General features: G+C 36.3%; 1 protein-coding gene across 1 annotated transcript; it reads right to left on the reverse strand.

Annotated features, from left to right (window-relative positions):
* Positions 1-15,092: 15,092 nt before the first annotated feature.
* On the reverse strand, positions 15,093-18,316 carry LOC129885791 (F-box protein SKIP14). The gene is made up of 2 exons (XM_055960251.1): positions 16,667-18,316; positions 15,093-15,842 (listed from the first exon to the last, which is right to left on the reverse strand). Exons 1-2 carry the CDS (start codon positions 17,606-17,608, stop codon positions 15,342-15,344), a joined length of 1,443 nt encoding a protein of 480 aa, XP_055816226.1. The 5' UTR covers positions 17,609-18,316; the 3' UTR covers positions 15,093-15,341.
* Between the last annotated feature and the right edge of the window lie 1,086 nt (positions 18,317-19,402).

The raw sequence follows: 19,402 nt of genomic DNA on the forward strand, positions 1-19,402 counted from the left end.
TTACGTACCAAACCCCACCTCAAAGTCCTCTCGGTGCTTAGTCATTATCCCAATAGAAAGTGATAAATCATAGTCATTAACATCATTAAGAAGGGCTATAATAAATACTAATCCTCATCATAAAATAATCCTAAGAATAGCTCATTAACATGATTGATTCATAAAAGAATAATAAAACCTTTTAATCCTTATGAATTCGTGAGTCAATGAAAAAATCTTTCACCATTTTAAAAATGAATGTCTGAGAAAAACTTTTTACAACCTTTATACTTTCTTGAAACATCATTGAAATCATAATTCATCACCATTCATTACCTTCATGAGTCATACCTAAGTTCTTGATAATCATTCATAAAAATCCTTTATCAATCATGATCATAATTCCTTAAGATCAAACTTGAAAATAATGTCCATGAAAATCAACTTGAAATCATGCAATTTAACTTAAATCATGCATAATTATACCAAAAATAATAAAATAAATTATAATTGAGATGATCTAATGAATTTCATGAAATTATAGAAGATTATCATGGAAGAGTAAAAGCCTTTGGGACTCTATGAATGAAAGGATCAATGGATGAACTTCCTACAAAACTTAGACTGTATAAGCCCCAAATGCACTTGAATTGGAGACTTAAACTTTAAATTCCTTAAAACGTTGCTCTAGGAAGAAGATGAACTTAAGAAAATATTCTAGAGAGAAGATTTGTGTTTAGGGTGTAAGGGAGTGAATAAGGGATTTAGGAGGGTTTGAGGTAGTTATTAGAATAGAATTTGTACCCAAAAACCTTCCAAATACATTAATGAAATAATAGGGAAAAAATACAAATCACCCTTACTGAAACACTAATCGGAGGCCTAGGATGGACCCTCTTCATGGCTCGTGAAACCCACCATGGTCCGTGGAGGTGGTCGTGGACTAGAGGGGTTGGACTGGGCTTGAGGGGTCAACTTCTAAGGACCCCATCATGGCTTGTGAAAAGCTCCACGGGTTGTGGGGAGCTACATCATGGGTGACCTAAACAAGCCTCTGAGAGTTGGATTTCCACGGAGACCACTCTTATCCATGAAGTGCTCCACAGATCGTGGAACCGATCGTGGTCTTCAATTGAGTTTGGGATCTTGGGGATTAGGTTCACAGATGAGTCTATGGTCCCTGGTGCACACCACAATCAATATACCCTTTCAAGGACTTTCCTCGCTTTTCCCTCTTACCTGTTCACTTCCACAGTGCCTTTCCACAGCCCGTGAAAAGCACTACGGCCCGTCAAAGGGGTTGGTGACACCCCAAAAAGTTGTAACCTTTGAGAAATTGTCTTTTAAACTTTGTTTTCTAACTTTTCAACTTTAGGGTCTTACAATATCTCCCCTTGGGAAAATTCATCCTAGAATGGATCTCAAACTAGCTTGAATGGAATAGAAAAGAGACATAACAGCCTGACATGAATGCAATAACACATCAAAATGCATAAAAACATGACATATTTAATCCCAATATAAAACATGACTTTAAAACTCATTTCATGAACATGCATACATATGAAAACACGAGAATAACTGAAATGCATGCATTTGAATGAGTGAATCATGAAGGAACTTAATACCTCAACTAGGAACGGAAAGAAAGAGATTGGGATATTGTGTTATCATATCAGCCTCAGCCTAGCACATTCAACCTCTTGCTTCCTCCATAACACCTTAACATAAGTTACTCCATTGTTCCTCAACCTCCTAACTTGATGATCTAGAATCTCAATCGGAACCTCTTCATAGGATAAACTCTCCTTCACACCAACGCTGTCCAAGGGCACAATAGATCTAGCATCACCCACACACTTCTTCAACAATGACACATGAAACATCGAATGCACCAATGCCAATTCTGAGGGCAAATCCAACTCATATGCCACCTTGCCAATCCACCTTAAAATATGATATCGACCTACGTAGTAGGGAATAAGCTTTCCCCTCTTTCCAAAAGGCATCACACCCTTCATGGGTTAGATTTTCAAGTAAACTCAGTCATCTACCTCAAACTCAAGTTCCCTTCTTCTTACATCTGAATAGGACTTTGTCAGCTCTTAGAAGTCTTCAATCTTTCTCTAATGAGTCTCACCTTATCCATGGCCTCATGCACCAACTCGGGTCTAATCAAGGAAACTTTGCCAATTCAAACCAACCAATAAGAGACCTAAATCTCCTACCACATAAGGCCTAAAATAGAGCTATCAGAATGCTAGAATGGTAGTTATTATTCCAAGCAAACTCGATCAATGGCAAATGATCATCCCTATTAACCTTGAAGTCAATGACACAAGCTCTCAATATGTCCTCTAAGGTTTGAATGGTATGGTTAGCTTGACCATCTGTATAAGGGTGAAAAGTTGTGTTAAGTTTAACTTGAGTACCAAGACCCTTTTGGAAAGACCTCCAAAACTGAGACATGAACTGAGTACATCGATCTAAAATGATAGACAATGGAACACCATAAAGCTTAACCAACTCACAAATATAAATTCTAGCATAATCCTTGGCTAAATAAGAAGTCTTAACAGAAAGAAAATATGTCAACTTAGTCATTCGGTCAATAACCATCCATATTGAATCATATTGCTTATGCATACGAGGCCAACCTGTAATAAAGTCCATATTTAAGCCTTTCCACTTTCAAGCAGAAATCTCAATATCTTTAGCTAAACCTCCCATTTTTCTATGCTCAACCTTCACTTCTTGATAGTTAGGACCTTTGGCTACAAACTCTGCAATATTCTTCTGCATGTCATTTCACTAATACACTTCCCTCAAATATCTATACATCTTCGTGGAACCTGGATAAGTAGAATATTGTGAACTATAAGACTCGAGCAATATCATTTCCCTTAAGCCATCCACATTGGAAACACACAAATGACCATGATATCTGACACACCGTCTCTCCCTTGGGAGAAATCCCTCAATGGCTTTTTCCGCAACCGCTTTCTTCAACTCAACCCAGGTTGGATCACTATCTTATTTTTTCTTAACATCCGCCACAAGAGATGATTTGGAACCATTTTGTACAACTAGACCACTATCCTCCAAATTAACCAAGCGAACACCAAACGAGCTAGTCTATGAACATCTCGAACCAACTCCTTCTTTTCTTCCTCAACATGGGAAAAACTGCTCAAGGACAATCTACTGATACCATAAGCAACCACATTCGCCTTACCTAGATGGTAAAGCACACTCATATTATAGTCCTTCAACAACTCAATATATCTCATTTGTTGAAGGTTTAAGTCCTTTTGGTTGAACACATATTCCAAACTCTTATGGTTGGTGAATACATCAACATGGATACCATAGAGATAGTGTCTCCAAATATTTAAAGTAAACACAAGTGCCGTTAATTCCAAGTTGTGAGTCGGATAGTTCTTTTCATGAACCTTGAGTTTTCTAGAAGCATAGACTATCACCTTACCATTTTGTATCAAATCACAACCAAGACCAACCCTTGAAGCATCAAAATAAACAACAAAGCCATCAGATCCTTCTGGTAAAGTCAACAACAGAGGAGAGGTAAGACAATCTTTCAACTCTTGGAAGCTTTTCTCACATGCCTCGGACCACTGGAATCTCACCTTCTTTTGAGTCAAAGTATTCAAGGGCGCTGCAATGAAAGAGAATCCCTCCACAAACAATCTATAATAACCTGTTAAGACCAAGGAACTTTGAATATCATAAGGGGACAAAGGTCTAGGACAATTCTTAACCGCTTTAGTTTTCTCAGGATCCACCATACCTTCATCGAGTCAATATGGACAAGGAAAGAAACTGACCTCAACCAAAAAACTCACACTTGCTAAACTTAGCAAATATTTGACAGTCTTTGATAATTTGCAAGACCATCTTCAAATGATCAAGATGCTCATTCTCACTTCAAGAATAGATTAACATATTATTAATGAAAACAAATATGGAATATATCCAAATATTGCTTGAACACCCTGTTCATCAATCTATAAAAGCTATAGGAGCATTTTTTAGTCCAAAAGACATAACTAAGAATTCAAAATAACCATATCGAGTTCTAAACTCCATCTTTGGAATGTCACATTCTCTCACTCAAAGTTGATGATAACTTGATTGAAAATCGATCTTTGAAAAGTAGCTTGCTCCTTGAAGTTAATCGAATAAGTAATCAATCTTTGGAATGGGATGTCTGTTCTTAATTGTGACCTTGTTCAACTGCTAAGAATTAATACACATACAGAGAGAATCATCCTTCTTTCTAATAAAGAGAATCGGAAAACCCCATGGATAGATACTCGGTCTAATGAAACCCTTATCCTACAAATCCTTCAACTTATCCTTTAAATTTTTCCGTTCTATCAGGGCTATGCAATAAGGAGAAATAGAGATAGGTTGGGTATCGAGGAGAAGATCAATACCAAAGTCTATCTCCATTTCAGAAGGGATGTCTAGGAGATCATCGGGAAATACTTCTGGAAACTCATTAATAAATGAAACTGACTCAAGGGTAGGAGCTTTAAAATTTATATCTTTAACCCAAAATAGATAATAAATACAACTTTTGGAAATCATTTTTCGAGTTTTAAGGCATGAAATGAATTAAACTTTAAACATGGAATTACTACCTTACCATTCTAGGACTAGCTCATTAGGAAATTGAAACTTGATCGTACGTGTTCTACAACATATAGAAACATAACATGCATGAAGCAAATCCATACCAAGAATAATATCATAATCAATCATATCAAGCTCTACAAGATCAACTGAGGAGATTTTATTGAAAACTAAAATTGGATAGTTTCTACAGACTCTTTTGGCCAAGACTAAATCACCAACCGGAGTATAGATTGAAAAAAGGCTGTAACAAGATCTCGAGATTAACAACAAAGTTCATAGAAAGATAAGGAGTAACAAATAATAGCGTAGCATCCGTATCTAATAATGCATAAATATCAAAGTCAAAGACGTTTGACATACCTGTCATAACATTGGAAAACTCCTCTTAATCCTGCCTAGTTTGAAGAGCATAAAATTGGTTTTGATGTTGATCGCCACCTAACCTCGTAGTGGTATCCTGCTAAATCGGATGGCCTATAGCCTGAGTCTGAGCCTGAGCCTGAGCCTGAGCCTAGGGTCGAACACCACCTCAATAATCCTTCACATGATGACCTGGCTTAACGCACCTATAACATGCACATGTTCTCACCAAGAACTCTCTTCTATGGTTTCTTCCATACCTCTAGCATGGGGAAATGACTTAACCACTCGAAGCTCCTCCTTGAACCTTAGGGTTAGGCACCCTATCCTAATTTATCATGACCCAAGCTATGCCTTAGGCGTGACACAGTGATCAAAATCCTGAGAAACTCCAACCAATCCTCTTAGCATTTATCACATTTATAAGGTAAGCAAAGTACACAAATAGAAACATAAGAGGAAGATAAGTCTCAATAAAAATATTAAAAATAAAGAAGGCTCAACAACCTGTCCTAATAAGCAGATCTACAATTCATAAACATCTAAACATGCATCTACTAAGTCTAGGTGGGGCTTAGAACATGTTTCTATATCACCAAAACATAAGAATAAAATCATAGAAGGAAAAATCATCTATTTCACATCCACGGAACATGAGGAATCACCACCAATGATAATCTAACAAACACTTTATCCATGAGCAGGAGGAGCGTGATCGTCATACCCTGCATTATGACACAATGTAGGCAAAAATATGCATTAGTACATGAAATGCACTAAATATGCGAGAAACATGCATGAACAATAATAATAGGACATAAGCAATATGAATGTGAGATGCATGACCAATTACTTTGAACACATGAGTAAAATGTGCAAACATTTAAAATAATGCAATCATTTGGTCATTGCATCAGAAAATCAAAATAAGAGATTATATCATAACATATATCTTCATGTGGGATAGGACCTTAACTGACACTTAAGATCATGCGAGCTATATCATGAAATTAGATGTAACTCCTACATTGAGAATAAAGAGGCTACTTTCCAAGGTAGAATCTGTGAGAACCATTCTTAACATCATGAGCTATACGCAGATCGACTAGCTAAGCCATAAAGGCAATCTACGGTGGCAACATAGTTACGGACTATAGGTTGCTACTAGTATTCTCTTAGGTAGCTACATTGGATACCAAACTAAACCCTACCTAAAAGTCTTCTCGGTGGTTAGTCATTATCCCAATAGAGTTCATTAAAATCTTATCATAACATCATCATAAAAATAATCATAAGAGTAGCTCATTATATAAGTGATTCATAAGAATCCATGAGTCAATGAAAAACGCCCCTCACCTCTTAAACATAAGTTGTGAAAAAACCTTTCACAATCTTAATATCTTTCTTGAAACATCATTGGAATATAATTCATCATAGTGGTATCTTTTCATAAAATACATCACCAAAATTCAACATCATAGTTTCATAAGTTCAACATTTACAATTGAAAATCATAGCTCAATGCATAGGTCCATGTCAAAAAAATTGGAAATCATATACTATAATAAATTCATGCATGATAATGAAGAATAACATTGATTGAAATCAAATAACAAGGATCCATAAAGAATTTACATGAAATCCTCATAAATTGGGTTAAATTGAATTGAGAGGTTTGAGATCTTTTGGGACCTAATGGATGGACGGGATGCATTGGTGAATTTCCCACATACCTTGAGTAATGGAGCCTTAGTGCAAAGTTTATGGAGACTTAAAGCCTTAGAATTTGAACCCTAACTTGATTGGAGATGAAGCCTTTGGGTGAATGTTTTAGATTGAAGATTCTTGCAATAGATGATTGGGGTGTGAATGAGGGGAATTCAAAGGGTTTGGATAGTTATAGTCTTAGGTATTGGGCTTAAAATAACATAGTCTAGGAATTAAATGAGCTGTAATTAACCAAAATATCCTTACAAATAACTGTCGAGGAGCAAGGAGGAGAAATGGGTCATGCTCGCTGACCCAATTGGCAAGTCACCAATCCTAGTCTCAGCACACTAACCTAGGTGTTTATTAGGAGAAAATCTGTGATGTAATTGGTGAGCTCGTTGTAGCTCGCTTTCCTGGTCGGTGAATCATAGTCTTGATCCTCTCTCGCCCAATTTCCTCCAGAACTGCCAACTTTCTTGAAGCTTTATGCGAATTAGGCTTGCTCACCATTCCCATTCGGCGTGTCGCCAATCGATCCCTCACATCTTCCAATTTAGCCTCAATCCTGCCAAGTTCTCTGTACCTATAGGTGAGTTAGGCTTGCTCGCCTAGTCAACTTGGTGAGTCACCGAGTTCGCTCCTTGCTCACCTAACTCCCAAACCCCCTGAGCCTTCCTTTGAAGCAAACTTGGTGAGTTTATAGGGAAAAGGGCGAGTCGCCCAACCCACTTGGTGAGACGCCAATCCTATTAGGTGAGCTTTAAGCTACAAGTTTCACTATTTCTCCTTTTTAACTCAAAATTCCAACTTTTCAACTTCGGGTCCTCATAATATCTCCCTTTTGGAAACATTTATCCTCGAATGTTACTCAATTAGCATGAACGGAGTAAGAAAAAAGAAACATAGTATCCCAATCATGAATGCAACATGATATTTGAAATGCATAAACCATGAAAATTTTAATCTTAACATAAATCATAGATTTAACATAAATTTCATAAGCATCCATGCATATGAGAAACATGAAAATGACTTAGACACTTGACTTCAAAGGACTGATCATGTAAGGAATTTAGTACCTCAACTAGAAACAGATGGAAAGAGATGAGGATATCATGACATTATTTCAGCTTCGGCCTCCCATGTCGCACCTTCAACCTCTTGGTTACTCTACAACACCTTAACGTATACAATTTCCTTATTCCTCAACTTTCATACTTGTTGGTGTAGAATCTCAAACAAACTTTTTCATAGGATAAACTTTCCTTCCCACCTACACTATCTAAAGCCACAATTGAGCTAAGATCGCCAACACACTTCTTCAATAAAGGCACATGAAACACTGGATGCACCGATGCCAAGTCTGAGAGCAAGTCCAATTCATATGCCACCTTGTCAAACTTTCTCAAAATTTAATACGGGCGTACATGCCGGTGACTAAGATTCCCCTTCTTTACAAAAAATATCACACCTTTCATGGAGGAAATTTTCAAATAGAACCAATCATTAACCTCAAACTCAAGTTTCCTTCTCCTTACATTCGAATAGGACTTTTGTCGACTTTGAGCAGTCTTCAATCATTTATTAAAAAGTCTAACTTTTATAGCCTCATGCACCAACTCTGGACCTATCAAAGCAACTCCCCAACTTCAAACCACCCTATAGGGGACCTACATCTCCTACCATACAAGGCTTCAAATTAAGCCATTTGGATGCTAGAATGGTAACTATTATTGTAGGAAAACTCAATCAATGGTAGATGCTCATCCTAATTTCCCTTAAAATTGATAACACACGCCCTCAAAATTTCTTCCAAGGTTTGGATTATCCTTTTGGCTTGACCATCGGTTTGAGCGCGAAAAATGGTATAGCTTGACTTTAGTACCAAGGCCCTTTTAGAAAGGCCTCCAAAACTTGAATGTAAATTGTGTGCCTCGATTCAAAATGATAGACAAAAGGAATACCATGAAGCTTAACTAACTCTCAAACATATATTCTCGCATAATCCTCAACTGAATAGAAAGTCTTAAAGGGAAGAAAATGCACCGGCTTAGTCATTCGGTCAACAACAACCCAAATCAAATCATGCTATCTATGAGTACGAGGCAAATCTATAATGAAGTCGATATTCACAGCTGTCCACTTCCAAGTAGGAATCTCAATATCCTAAGCTAAACCTCCCGGTTTGTTATGCTCAAACTTCACTTATTTACAACTAGGACATTTGGCCACAGACTCCACAATATTCTTCTTCATGCCATTCCACCAATACATTTCTCTCAGATCTCTATACACTTTTTATGAAACTCGAATGAATAGAATACCATGAAATATGAACTTCAAAAAATATCATTTCCCTTAATACATCAATGTTGGGGACACACAACCGACTTTGATATCTCAATACACCATCTCTCCCTTGTTAGAAAGCCTTAATGGTTTTTGTGGAAACCACACTCTTCAACTCAACCAAGGTATGGTCATTATTTTGTTTTTCCTTAACCTCCTCCACAAGAGATGATTTAGAACCATTTTCAACAACAATGCCTCCATCCTCCGAATCTACCAAGCGAACACCCAAATGAGCTAGTCTAGGAACATTATGTACCAATACCTTCTTCTCATCCTCAATATGAGCAACATTATTCATAGACAACCTACCAAGAGAATCGGCAACAACATTCACCTTAACAAGATGGTAAAACACTCTCATATCATAGTCTTTCAACAATTCAAGCCACCTGTTGGCCGAAGGTTCAAGTCCATTTGGTTGAACACATATTGCAAGCTCTTATGATCAGTGAATACATCAACTTGGACACCATAAAGATAGTGCCTCCAAATTTTCAAGGCGAAAACCACTACTTCTAACTCCAAGTCATGGGTTGGGTAGTTCTTCTATGCAACTTGAGTTTCCTAGAAGCATAGGCTATCACTTTATCATTTTGCATTAAATGCAACCAAGACCAACTCTTGAAGCATCAAAATATATGACGAACCCATCCGAACCTTCTGGCAAGGTCAACACTTGAGCGGAAGTAATCCTATCCTTTAACTCTTGGAAGCTTTTCTCACAGACCTCAAACCATTGGAATCTCACCTTGTTTTGAGCCAAGGTAGTCAAGGGTGATGCAATGAAAGAGAAGCCTTCCACAAACCGTCTAAAATAACCGGCTAAGCCTAAGAAACTCTGAATATCGGAAGGAGATAAATTTCTAGGACAATTCTTATCTGATTTAGTCTTATTAGTATCAACCATAATACCTTCTTCGGAGACAATATGGCCAAGGAAAGCAACTAACCTCAACCAAAATTCAAACTTGCTAAACTTAGCAAACAACTGTCGGTCTTGAGGACTTGTAACACAATCCTCAAATAATTAGACTACTCTTGTTCACTCCGAAAGTAGACCAAAATATCTTCGATAAAGACAATAACAAACATATCCAAATATTTCTTGAACACTCGATTCATCAAATCCATAAAAGCTACAGGAGCCTTTGTTAGTCCAAAAGACATAATCAAGAATTCAAAGTGACCATACCGAGTTCTAAAAGTCGTCTTCAAAATGTCGCATTTCTTTACTCGGAGTTGATGGTAACATGATCGAAGGTCAATCTTTGAAAAGTAACTCACTCCTTGAAGTTGGTCGAACAAGTAATTAATCCTAAGAATAGGATACTTATTCTTAATAATGACCTTGTTCAATTGCCGATAGTCAATGCACATGCGAAGAGAACCATCTATCTTCCTCACAAAGAGAACCATAGTACCCCAAGGAGAGATACTCGGTCTAATGAAATCCTTATCCAACAAGTCCTTTAATTGATCTTTTAATTCCTTAATTTTTATCGGGGCCATATGGAAAGGAGGAATAGAGATAGGTTGGATATCAGGGAGAAGATAAATACTGAAGTCTATTTTCCTTTTGGGAAGGAAACTTGGGAGATCATCGAGAAAAACTTCTGGAAACTCACTCATAATTGAAATTGACTCAAGACTAAGAGCCTTGAAATTTGTATCCCTACCCTGCTCTAGATGATAGATGCAATCCATGGAAATTATTTTTTGATCTTTAAATCACGAGATGAATTGACTTTTAAACACAGAATTACTCCCTTTAATTCTAAGACTGGCTCATTATGGAACCAAAATTTGACCACATGGGTTCTACAACATATGAAAGCATAACATGCATGAAGCCAATCCATACCAATAATAACATCAAAATTAATCATATCAAGCTTTATAAGATCACATGGGGCAACTTTATGAAAAACCGAGAATGGACAATCTCTATAGACTCTTTTTGCCATAACTGAATCACCAACCAGAGTATAAACCAAAAAAGGCTCTACAAATATCTCGGGATCAATAATAAATCTCATAGCAAAATAGGTAGTAACAAAAGATAGAGTAGCACCCAGATCTAGTAAACCATAAACATCAAAGTCAAAGATTTTTATCATACCCGTCACAACATCCAGAGACTCTTCCAAATCTTGCCTAGTCTGAAGAGCATAGAATTAGTTTTGCGCTGACCGCCACCGGCACCTGTAGCACCCTGCTGGACCAGATGGACTGTATCCTAAGTTTGAGCCTGAGGTCAACCATCACCTCTACAATCCTTACCTTGATGATCCGGCTTCCCATACCAAAAGCATGCATTCGAACCTATTAAGCATTGTCTCTTATGGTTTCTCTCACATTTCTTGCATGGAGGAATTACTTGGCCACTCGGATCTCCTTCTTAACCTTAGGATTAGACACGCTCTCTTTCTCAAACTTTGGAGCTGCAATATTTGAAGTATTTTGGGCTTACCACCATCGGTCCTTACCCTCTTGGACTCTCTTTTCCTCTCCCTTAGTTTCTCATCCTCAATTTGCTCAACATAGATCATAAGCCACAAGATATCCATCTTCCTAATTAGCATGGCGTTTCACACTCCTTAGATACCAATTCTGAAACACCCAACATAAACTTACTCATTCGGGTTCTTGAGTCGTCTACCATGAATGATATATACTTTGACAATTGGATGAACTTGAGGGCATACTTCCTCACACTCATGCTACCTTACCGCAAGTAGATGAACTCTTGGATATTTGCGTCCCTTAGCTTCATAGGAAAGAAACAGTCAAGAAAAACATGTTGGAACTCATCCCAAATAATAGAATACACCTCCCTAGCTTGTTCCACCATCCATTTGTCAAACCAAATCCTAGCAACCCCTTTAAATTGATACAGGTCTAACTTTGTTATTTCCACCTAACTAATCCCCATAATTTCCACAATCATATGAATGCTTTCAACGAACTCTTATGGATCCTCTTCAATCTTGGACCCATGAAACTCCATGAGACTCAACCTCATGAAATCACGTACCCTTGTCGCCGCCATACCCACATTTGGGTTCATGGAGAAGCAACCTCTCGCTTGGCTTTAGTCACCACCACTTGAACAAGTACTTAGAATGCGGCTCAAAACTATGCATGAGAGAATTGATCATTCAAGGGATTATTTAGAGCTTGTTGCTCTTCTTTAATGTTCCTTAGAACTAGATTTCTTCATGGAGGCATCATTCTGATATAACAAAGAGAAAGCGTTAGAAGAAAAGCCTTAGAGTTCAACCCTATCACACGATAAGATCATGAAAGAAGTGGAATTTTAGAAAAACGCCTTATAGCCTCCAATTCATAGATGTTGCACACTTCACACTGATAAACAAGACTCTACTAGAAGCGGCATGTTAGACTCACTAGAACACTCTAAACCTCATGCTTTTATACCAAATTTGCCACAACCCAAGCTAGTCCCTAGGCTTGACACGATGATCGAAATCTCGAGGAACTCCAACCAAGCCTCTTAGAATTCATCGCATTTATAAGTAAGCTAAGTACACCAGTATAAGCATAAGCAGAAGATAAGTCTCAATAAGAATCTTGAACATAAAGAAGGCTCAACAACATGCCTGAATAAACAGAGCTACAATTCATAGACGCCTAAACATGCACTAAGTATGTGAGAAACATGCATGAACAATAATAATAGGACATAAGCAACATGAACGTGAGATGCATGAACAATAATAATAGGACATAAGCAACATGAACGTGAGATGCATGACCCCTTTGAACACATGAGTAAAACATGCAAACATTTAAAATAATGTAATCATGTGGTCAATGCATCATATAATCAACATAAGAGATTATATCATATCGTATATCTTTGTATGGGATAGGACCTTAAATGACACTTAAGACCATGCGATCTATAACATGAAATTTGATGTAACTCTCACATCGAGAAGAGAGAGGCTACTTTCCAAGGTAGACTCTGTGTGAACAATTCTTAACATCATAACCTATACGTGGATCCACTAGCTAAGCCATAAAGGCAACCTACGATGGCAACGTAGTTAGGGACTATAGGTTTCTATTAGGATTCCCTTGGGTATATTTTGGATTCCGAACCAAACTCCACCTAAAAGTATTCTAGGTGCTTAGTCAGGGAACTAATTAAAATATTATCACAACATAATTATAAAAATAATCAAAAGAATAGCTCATTACATGAGTGATCCATAGGAATCCATGAGTCGATAAGGAAAACATTTCCCCTCTTAAACATGAGTTGTGAGAAAATCTTTCACAATCTTAATATCTTGCTTGAAACATCATTGGAATACAATTCATCATAGTTATAGCTTTTCATAAAAAAAACATCATCAAAATTAAAGATCATAGTTTCACAAATTAAACATTTACAATTGAAAATCATAACTCAATGCATGAGTCCATGTGAAAGAAATTGGAAATTATATATTATAATGAATTCATGCATGGTAATGAAGAATAAAATTGATTGAAATCAAACAAGAAGGACCCATAAAGAATTGACATGAAACCCTTATAAATTGGGTGAAATTAAATTGAGAGGTTTGAGATCTTTTGGGACCTAATGGATGGATGGGATCCATTGGTGAATTTCCCACACACCTTGAGCAATGGAGCCTTAGTGCAAAAGTCATGGAGACTTGGAGTCTTAGAATCCTTGAACCCTAACTTGATTGAAGATGAAACCTTTGGGTGAATGTTTTAGAGAGAAGATTCTTGCAATAGATGATTGGGGAGTGAATGAGGAGAATTCAAAGGGTTTGGGTAGTTATAGTCTTAGGTCTTAGGCTTAAGACAACGTAGTCTAGAAATTAAATGAGTCAGAATTGACCAAAATACCTTTTAAAATAACAATTGAGGACCAAGTAGGCAAGTTAGGTCGTGCTCGCCAACTTAGTTGGCCAATCACCAATCCCAGCCTCAGCTCGCTAACCTTTGGTGTTTCTTAGGAGGAAATCTTTGATGTAATTGGTGAGCTCATCGTAATCCTTTAGAAAAGGCACAATCTTTCGTAAGGATCACAACCCATTATTTCCCATTCACACCTTTGAAACATAATATGATGCCTATTAATTACCTGTGTTATCGTACACATACACTCATGGTGCATCTTTTGATGCAGATCCTAGAACTAGAGAGCCTTGTCGATTCTCTGTCTGAAACGATGTGTTCCAAGAGCCTTGATGAGCTACTTAGTCTTAGGGGTGGTCGTTCGATTCTCCAAATATGCTCTTTCAAACTTTGATTCGGTTTGATTTAATTCAATCTAATTCAATTCTTCGATATATCATTATGAATACATCATTATTGGTGCTGAAAAAAGATGAACTTTTCCACCATATATAATATGACGATTAGGATTTACAATGAATGTGTTGTGTTTTCTTAAGATAAATATGCTCTTTCAAACTTTGATTTGATTTGATTCAATCTAATTCAATTCTTTGATATACCATTATAAGTATATCATTATTGGTGTGGAAAAAGACACTTTTTCTACCATATATAATATGATGACTAGGTTTACAATGAATTTGCTTTGCTTTTTTTAGAGAAATATCTAGGTTGTGCTCAAGGAAAATTCATGTGTCATGAAGATCTCTGACAACCACTAATATGAATTGTATTACAGGTGATACGAGTTGTAATTGCTGCAAATTTACTTCCGCTAAATAGAAAACCCATAAATCTCCTGAACTAATATTTCAATTAAATACTACATAATTATTCACGGTAACCTCGATAGGAATATATTTCATTTTAGATGCAATTTCACCAAAATTGCAAGTCAATTTTTATATTCAGATGAATGATAACAAAAACCAAAGAACTAATACAGAAGTTCGCTTTCATGCTTCAATCACTCCATGTGCCAAATTTAATGAACGTTCATTAAGAAAAATCAATGTTTCAACACGTCTCTAGAACATATTACACCTATTTCTTTAAAGAACAACTTTTTACTTCATTTAAAACACTAAAAATTCAAGTGAAATTCGAACAATGAGTGAAGTACGTTATTTTGCTTACAGCATTTCAAACAAACATAATAAATTCAGCTATTTCGACAAGTCTTGCACAAATTGATAGCAGTCAATTGGCTGCTTAACATTCTTTATCGATATTAATCCAATTAAACACGTAGATAGCACATAGATTTACTCCTCGGCAGTCACACTTCGATATCCTTCACAGGAACCAGCCCCTCCCTCCATCCTGCTCATCTTGGCATTTCAAAGGCTGCACTTCTGCTCATCTTTGCACTCCAAAGGATGCTTAGAACAATCAGAGCAAAGCAATTCCAAACAAAAAGTCTCCACATATTCAGTGTTATTTATACATCTTCCACATTCACTACACCGTAAGATGCAAAGTGAGCAGGCCCTACATTTTTGAGTAGCTTGATCTTTCACCTGGCAACCCTCTGCAGGACAATCATATACCAACCTTATTTTTTCACATATAGGGCATATTTGAACATCAATAGCCTGACTGTCATCAGCTAAACGATAAATATTCCTCCGAGAAAAGAAATGGGGTTTGTAAACATTTTGCCTCATCTGGCTATCTGCACCTAGAAGGAATTTCAGCTCTTCAAAATGTTCATGCATCACTCCATAAAGACCGCCAATCCAAAGGTGCTTTACCCCCATTTTACCTCTTTGATAGTTAAAAGACTTTAACATATTTACAATGCCCTCAATACTGAGTCTTGTACATGCAGGAACAAATAACTACATGAAATAAAAACAAGATTAATAAGCACAACATTATAGAAAACGCACACACTACTACTTGCAAAAAAGACCTTGTACCGAAGAAAACTATTGCAGCAAAAGGGTATTGATCCTGCACTCAACAGGTATGTCTTGCAAAAGTAGTTATCCCTAGAAACAAAAAACTGAAAAATTAGGAGAGGACACAACCAAATAGCCTAACATGCAATCTGCGAGCAACCAACAGGAAAATCAAGGGCATCAATCTAACAATCTAACGTGTCTATAAACAATTCAAACTTCTATAAGTAAAAAATAAAAACTGCTAAAACATGGCTTTAGTCTCCTCAGTTAGGTAATGAAAACAATACAATGACCATCAAAAGTTCAGATTCTGCTTACAATTTAAAATAAGGGAATGATGATGATAGAATCATAGAACTACATCCAGACTGAGATCAGAGTCATTAGACAAAACATGTATAAATCATGTATTAAATTACATACACAAAAAATATAATCCATCAAGGTTCCATGAAAAAGAGTTCATTTAGGAATTTCAAGTTAACTCTAAAAAATATTCAAGTTGTAGTGTGACAGACAACAGTAAGCAATTTATGTCATTCGTCTGACCAACATTTCAGTCTTTCACATAATAGTCAAGAATAAATAACTAAAATGCAACATTTATTACTCCACAAACAAAAGCAGATCATTAGAATTTGTTAAAGAGCATCTTGTTAACATCAACAAGCATACAAAAACCATATCATCATAGTTAGGACCACAAACAACACAAAAATATTAAGAAACATAAGGTAAAATGAAGATAAATAGCTAACCTTTGTCAAATGTGGATTAGAGTCAAGTACCCGCCTCAAACCGTCATCTGTGATGCGGGTACACTCAAACAAACTCAAGAATTGTAAGTTTCCTTGAGCCCTGCTAGTCAATTGCAAGAGGACATCGTCACTGATCTCTGTCAATGGATTTTCAATGTGAATGCTCTTCCATAATAAAGGATCATTTTTTACAGTAAGCCGCAAGGACCTACAAACACTTTCTACCACCAAAAGATCCTTCACTCCAAGGTAACAAAGAGCAAAAGATAAAGCCTCATGAGGGGCTCCTTCATCTTTACCAGAGCAAGACGTCGCACCAGCCCCTGTTTCCATGGTCTGGGGCAGAACACTGCTTGAACCTACATTATTGAAGCCTGCAGTGTCCCCCACATTGCAAGCTGAGCCAAGACCAACATGGACCAAGGCATCCCTCATATCTCTCTCCCCAATAATCCAATTCACTGGATCACCTTTATTCAGGTTGTCATCAGACCGAACGTGACTATTAGGGAATGATTGGAACCTCATAGAATCATTCCAAATAAAATTAAAACCTGCAAATAAATCATAGTCCTCATTACTTGGACCAACATGGTTTCTCCTACATCCTCCATAATCAACTTCCAGATCCTCAAGCCAACCAGTAATGGCTGTGATAGTGGTGCTTATATCCATCCCAAATGGATCAGTAGGGAGAAGGTCAATGATATCCTCCGATACCGACTCCGAATAATCACACTTGTCTACTCTTTTTCCTCCATAACCATAATCAAATCCCTCGTGCGGTTCTCGACAAACACGCCACGACCAAGAAAAATTCTCCACATTCTTCTCCGAAACACCCTCCACTAAACACCCATTTACAATTCTCATGGGTGATACCAAATTATCCTCAGATATATGTGCCGGAAATATAGGCCGATGCGAAAAATTTAATGCCATTTATGATTTGGAACAACTCTAAAGATAACTACAAGGAATACTCTAGACACCTAAAAGGAGGATTTTTTTTCTTTTTTCTTTTTCTTTTTCTTCTTTTTGGTTTTGTGTTTTTTCTCTCTTTTTGGTGTGTAATATGGTGACGCAAAGCTTATTAGATTCAACAAGAAAACCCTCAATTTAGGATGGTAAACTAAAAGACAACACACCTAAAATCTCATAGAGCCTCTTGTAAGAAAAATCTAAATAATACAAAATCAGCGAAACGACACCTCACTTTTTTTTTCAAAATTAGTACTATACAAATCAAATAAAAAGCATCAATGATTATTTGGCAGAATAGGAAAACTTAACAAGCTAGGGTTTGCAAAAGAATGTGGAAAAGAATAAAATTGTAAGGAACAAAAGAAAAACAGATAAGTAGGAGACAACGGAACCTGATTGAGCGTTAAAATCCTAATTTACTCAGCGAAGAATACAATCGACAGAGAAAAGGCAGGAATCATCGATTAGAGCAGATGAAAAAACGGGGAATTGAAATTCCTCCGAAATCAATTTCACCAAAAGAAGAAATGGAGATTGGAAATCTGCCGATCGAGCTCAAAGAGAGCAAAAATAGGAAAATACAAAGAAATTGAGTAGTAACAGGAGGTGGAGGAGGAGTTGAAGAGAAAGAAAATAAGAGAGAAAATCTAAGGGTATCTATTTCGGGGTGGGGTTTGAGGGTAAGGGGAAATTTTGGGAGAAATTGTGTATTGAATTGGGAGAGTCAAAACTAAAACCGACACGTGTCCGGTGACTATCTCTTTACTTGTATTACGGTAAAAGGCGTGGCGGGAATGGAATTCCCTCCTTTTGGACTCTATTTTCTCGCTTAAACACTCGATATACATATTGGACTATTTTTATATTTTTCTTCTCCATTCAATTAATAGTAATTTTTCTACGTAAAATAAATCTATTACGGATGGTTTCATTTCATCCTACTGAAAGATTTAATTATTTTAAAATTTTCCCATAAAATAGTTAATAGTATCGTGTTCTATTGGCTGCATGAAAAAAGGGCCCCTATATGTAATGTAACTTTTGTTGACCGTATTTAATAATTTATCTATTATCTTTTGCGAGAAATAAAAAATTAAAAATAATTATTTATTTTCAATTTGTGTAATGTAATGTGATTGGATATGAAAATTTAAAAATATGAAATTATTTTGTAATATTATAAAAGTATCCTTAAAGTTAATAAATTTTAAAACTTGTCAAATAAGTGGACTAACATGGTTAAAAATATTGACAGTGTCATTAAATATTTGTCAAATATAGAAATATATCTTCTTTTTTTGGACTAGTAAAAAGTGAAACGGGTCATATAAATTAAGTAGTTATATATGACTAGATTTTTAAAATACAAAAATACTCTTTTGAAATTAAATTATCATCACATAAAATATTGCGGAGACATTAGACATTAGAGGGTTTAATATTGTTGAGACCAGTGAGATTTGTTTTGGTACCATAACATTATTTAAAAGCAAACTATCAGATTGCATATTATCATAAATGTAAATTGATTCTATAAAGATATTCGACGGATTATATCAACAGAAGAAAAAAAAGATTTCAAGTTTTTTAATGATTTGGCGACATCCGTATTTGAACTGAGGAAATCAATTTACGAGAAGGACTCTGTTATTTTAATTCATTGTAACAATTTTTATTTTATTTTTAAATTTAATTTTTGGACACAAGGTCCTCTTTACTAATAGGAATCAAAAAGACTAATAGCTCAAAATG

The sequence above is a fragment of the Solanum dulcamara genome, chromosome 1 (genome assembly GCF_947179165.1).
Source record: "Solanum dulcamara chromosome 1, daSolDulc1.2, whole genome shotgun sequence".
In the NCBI taxonomy this organism is placed as follows: Eukaryota; Viridiplantae; Streptophyta; class Magnoliopsida; order Solanales; family Solanaceae; genus Solanum; species Solanum dulcamara.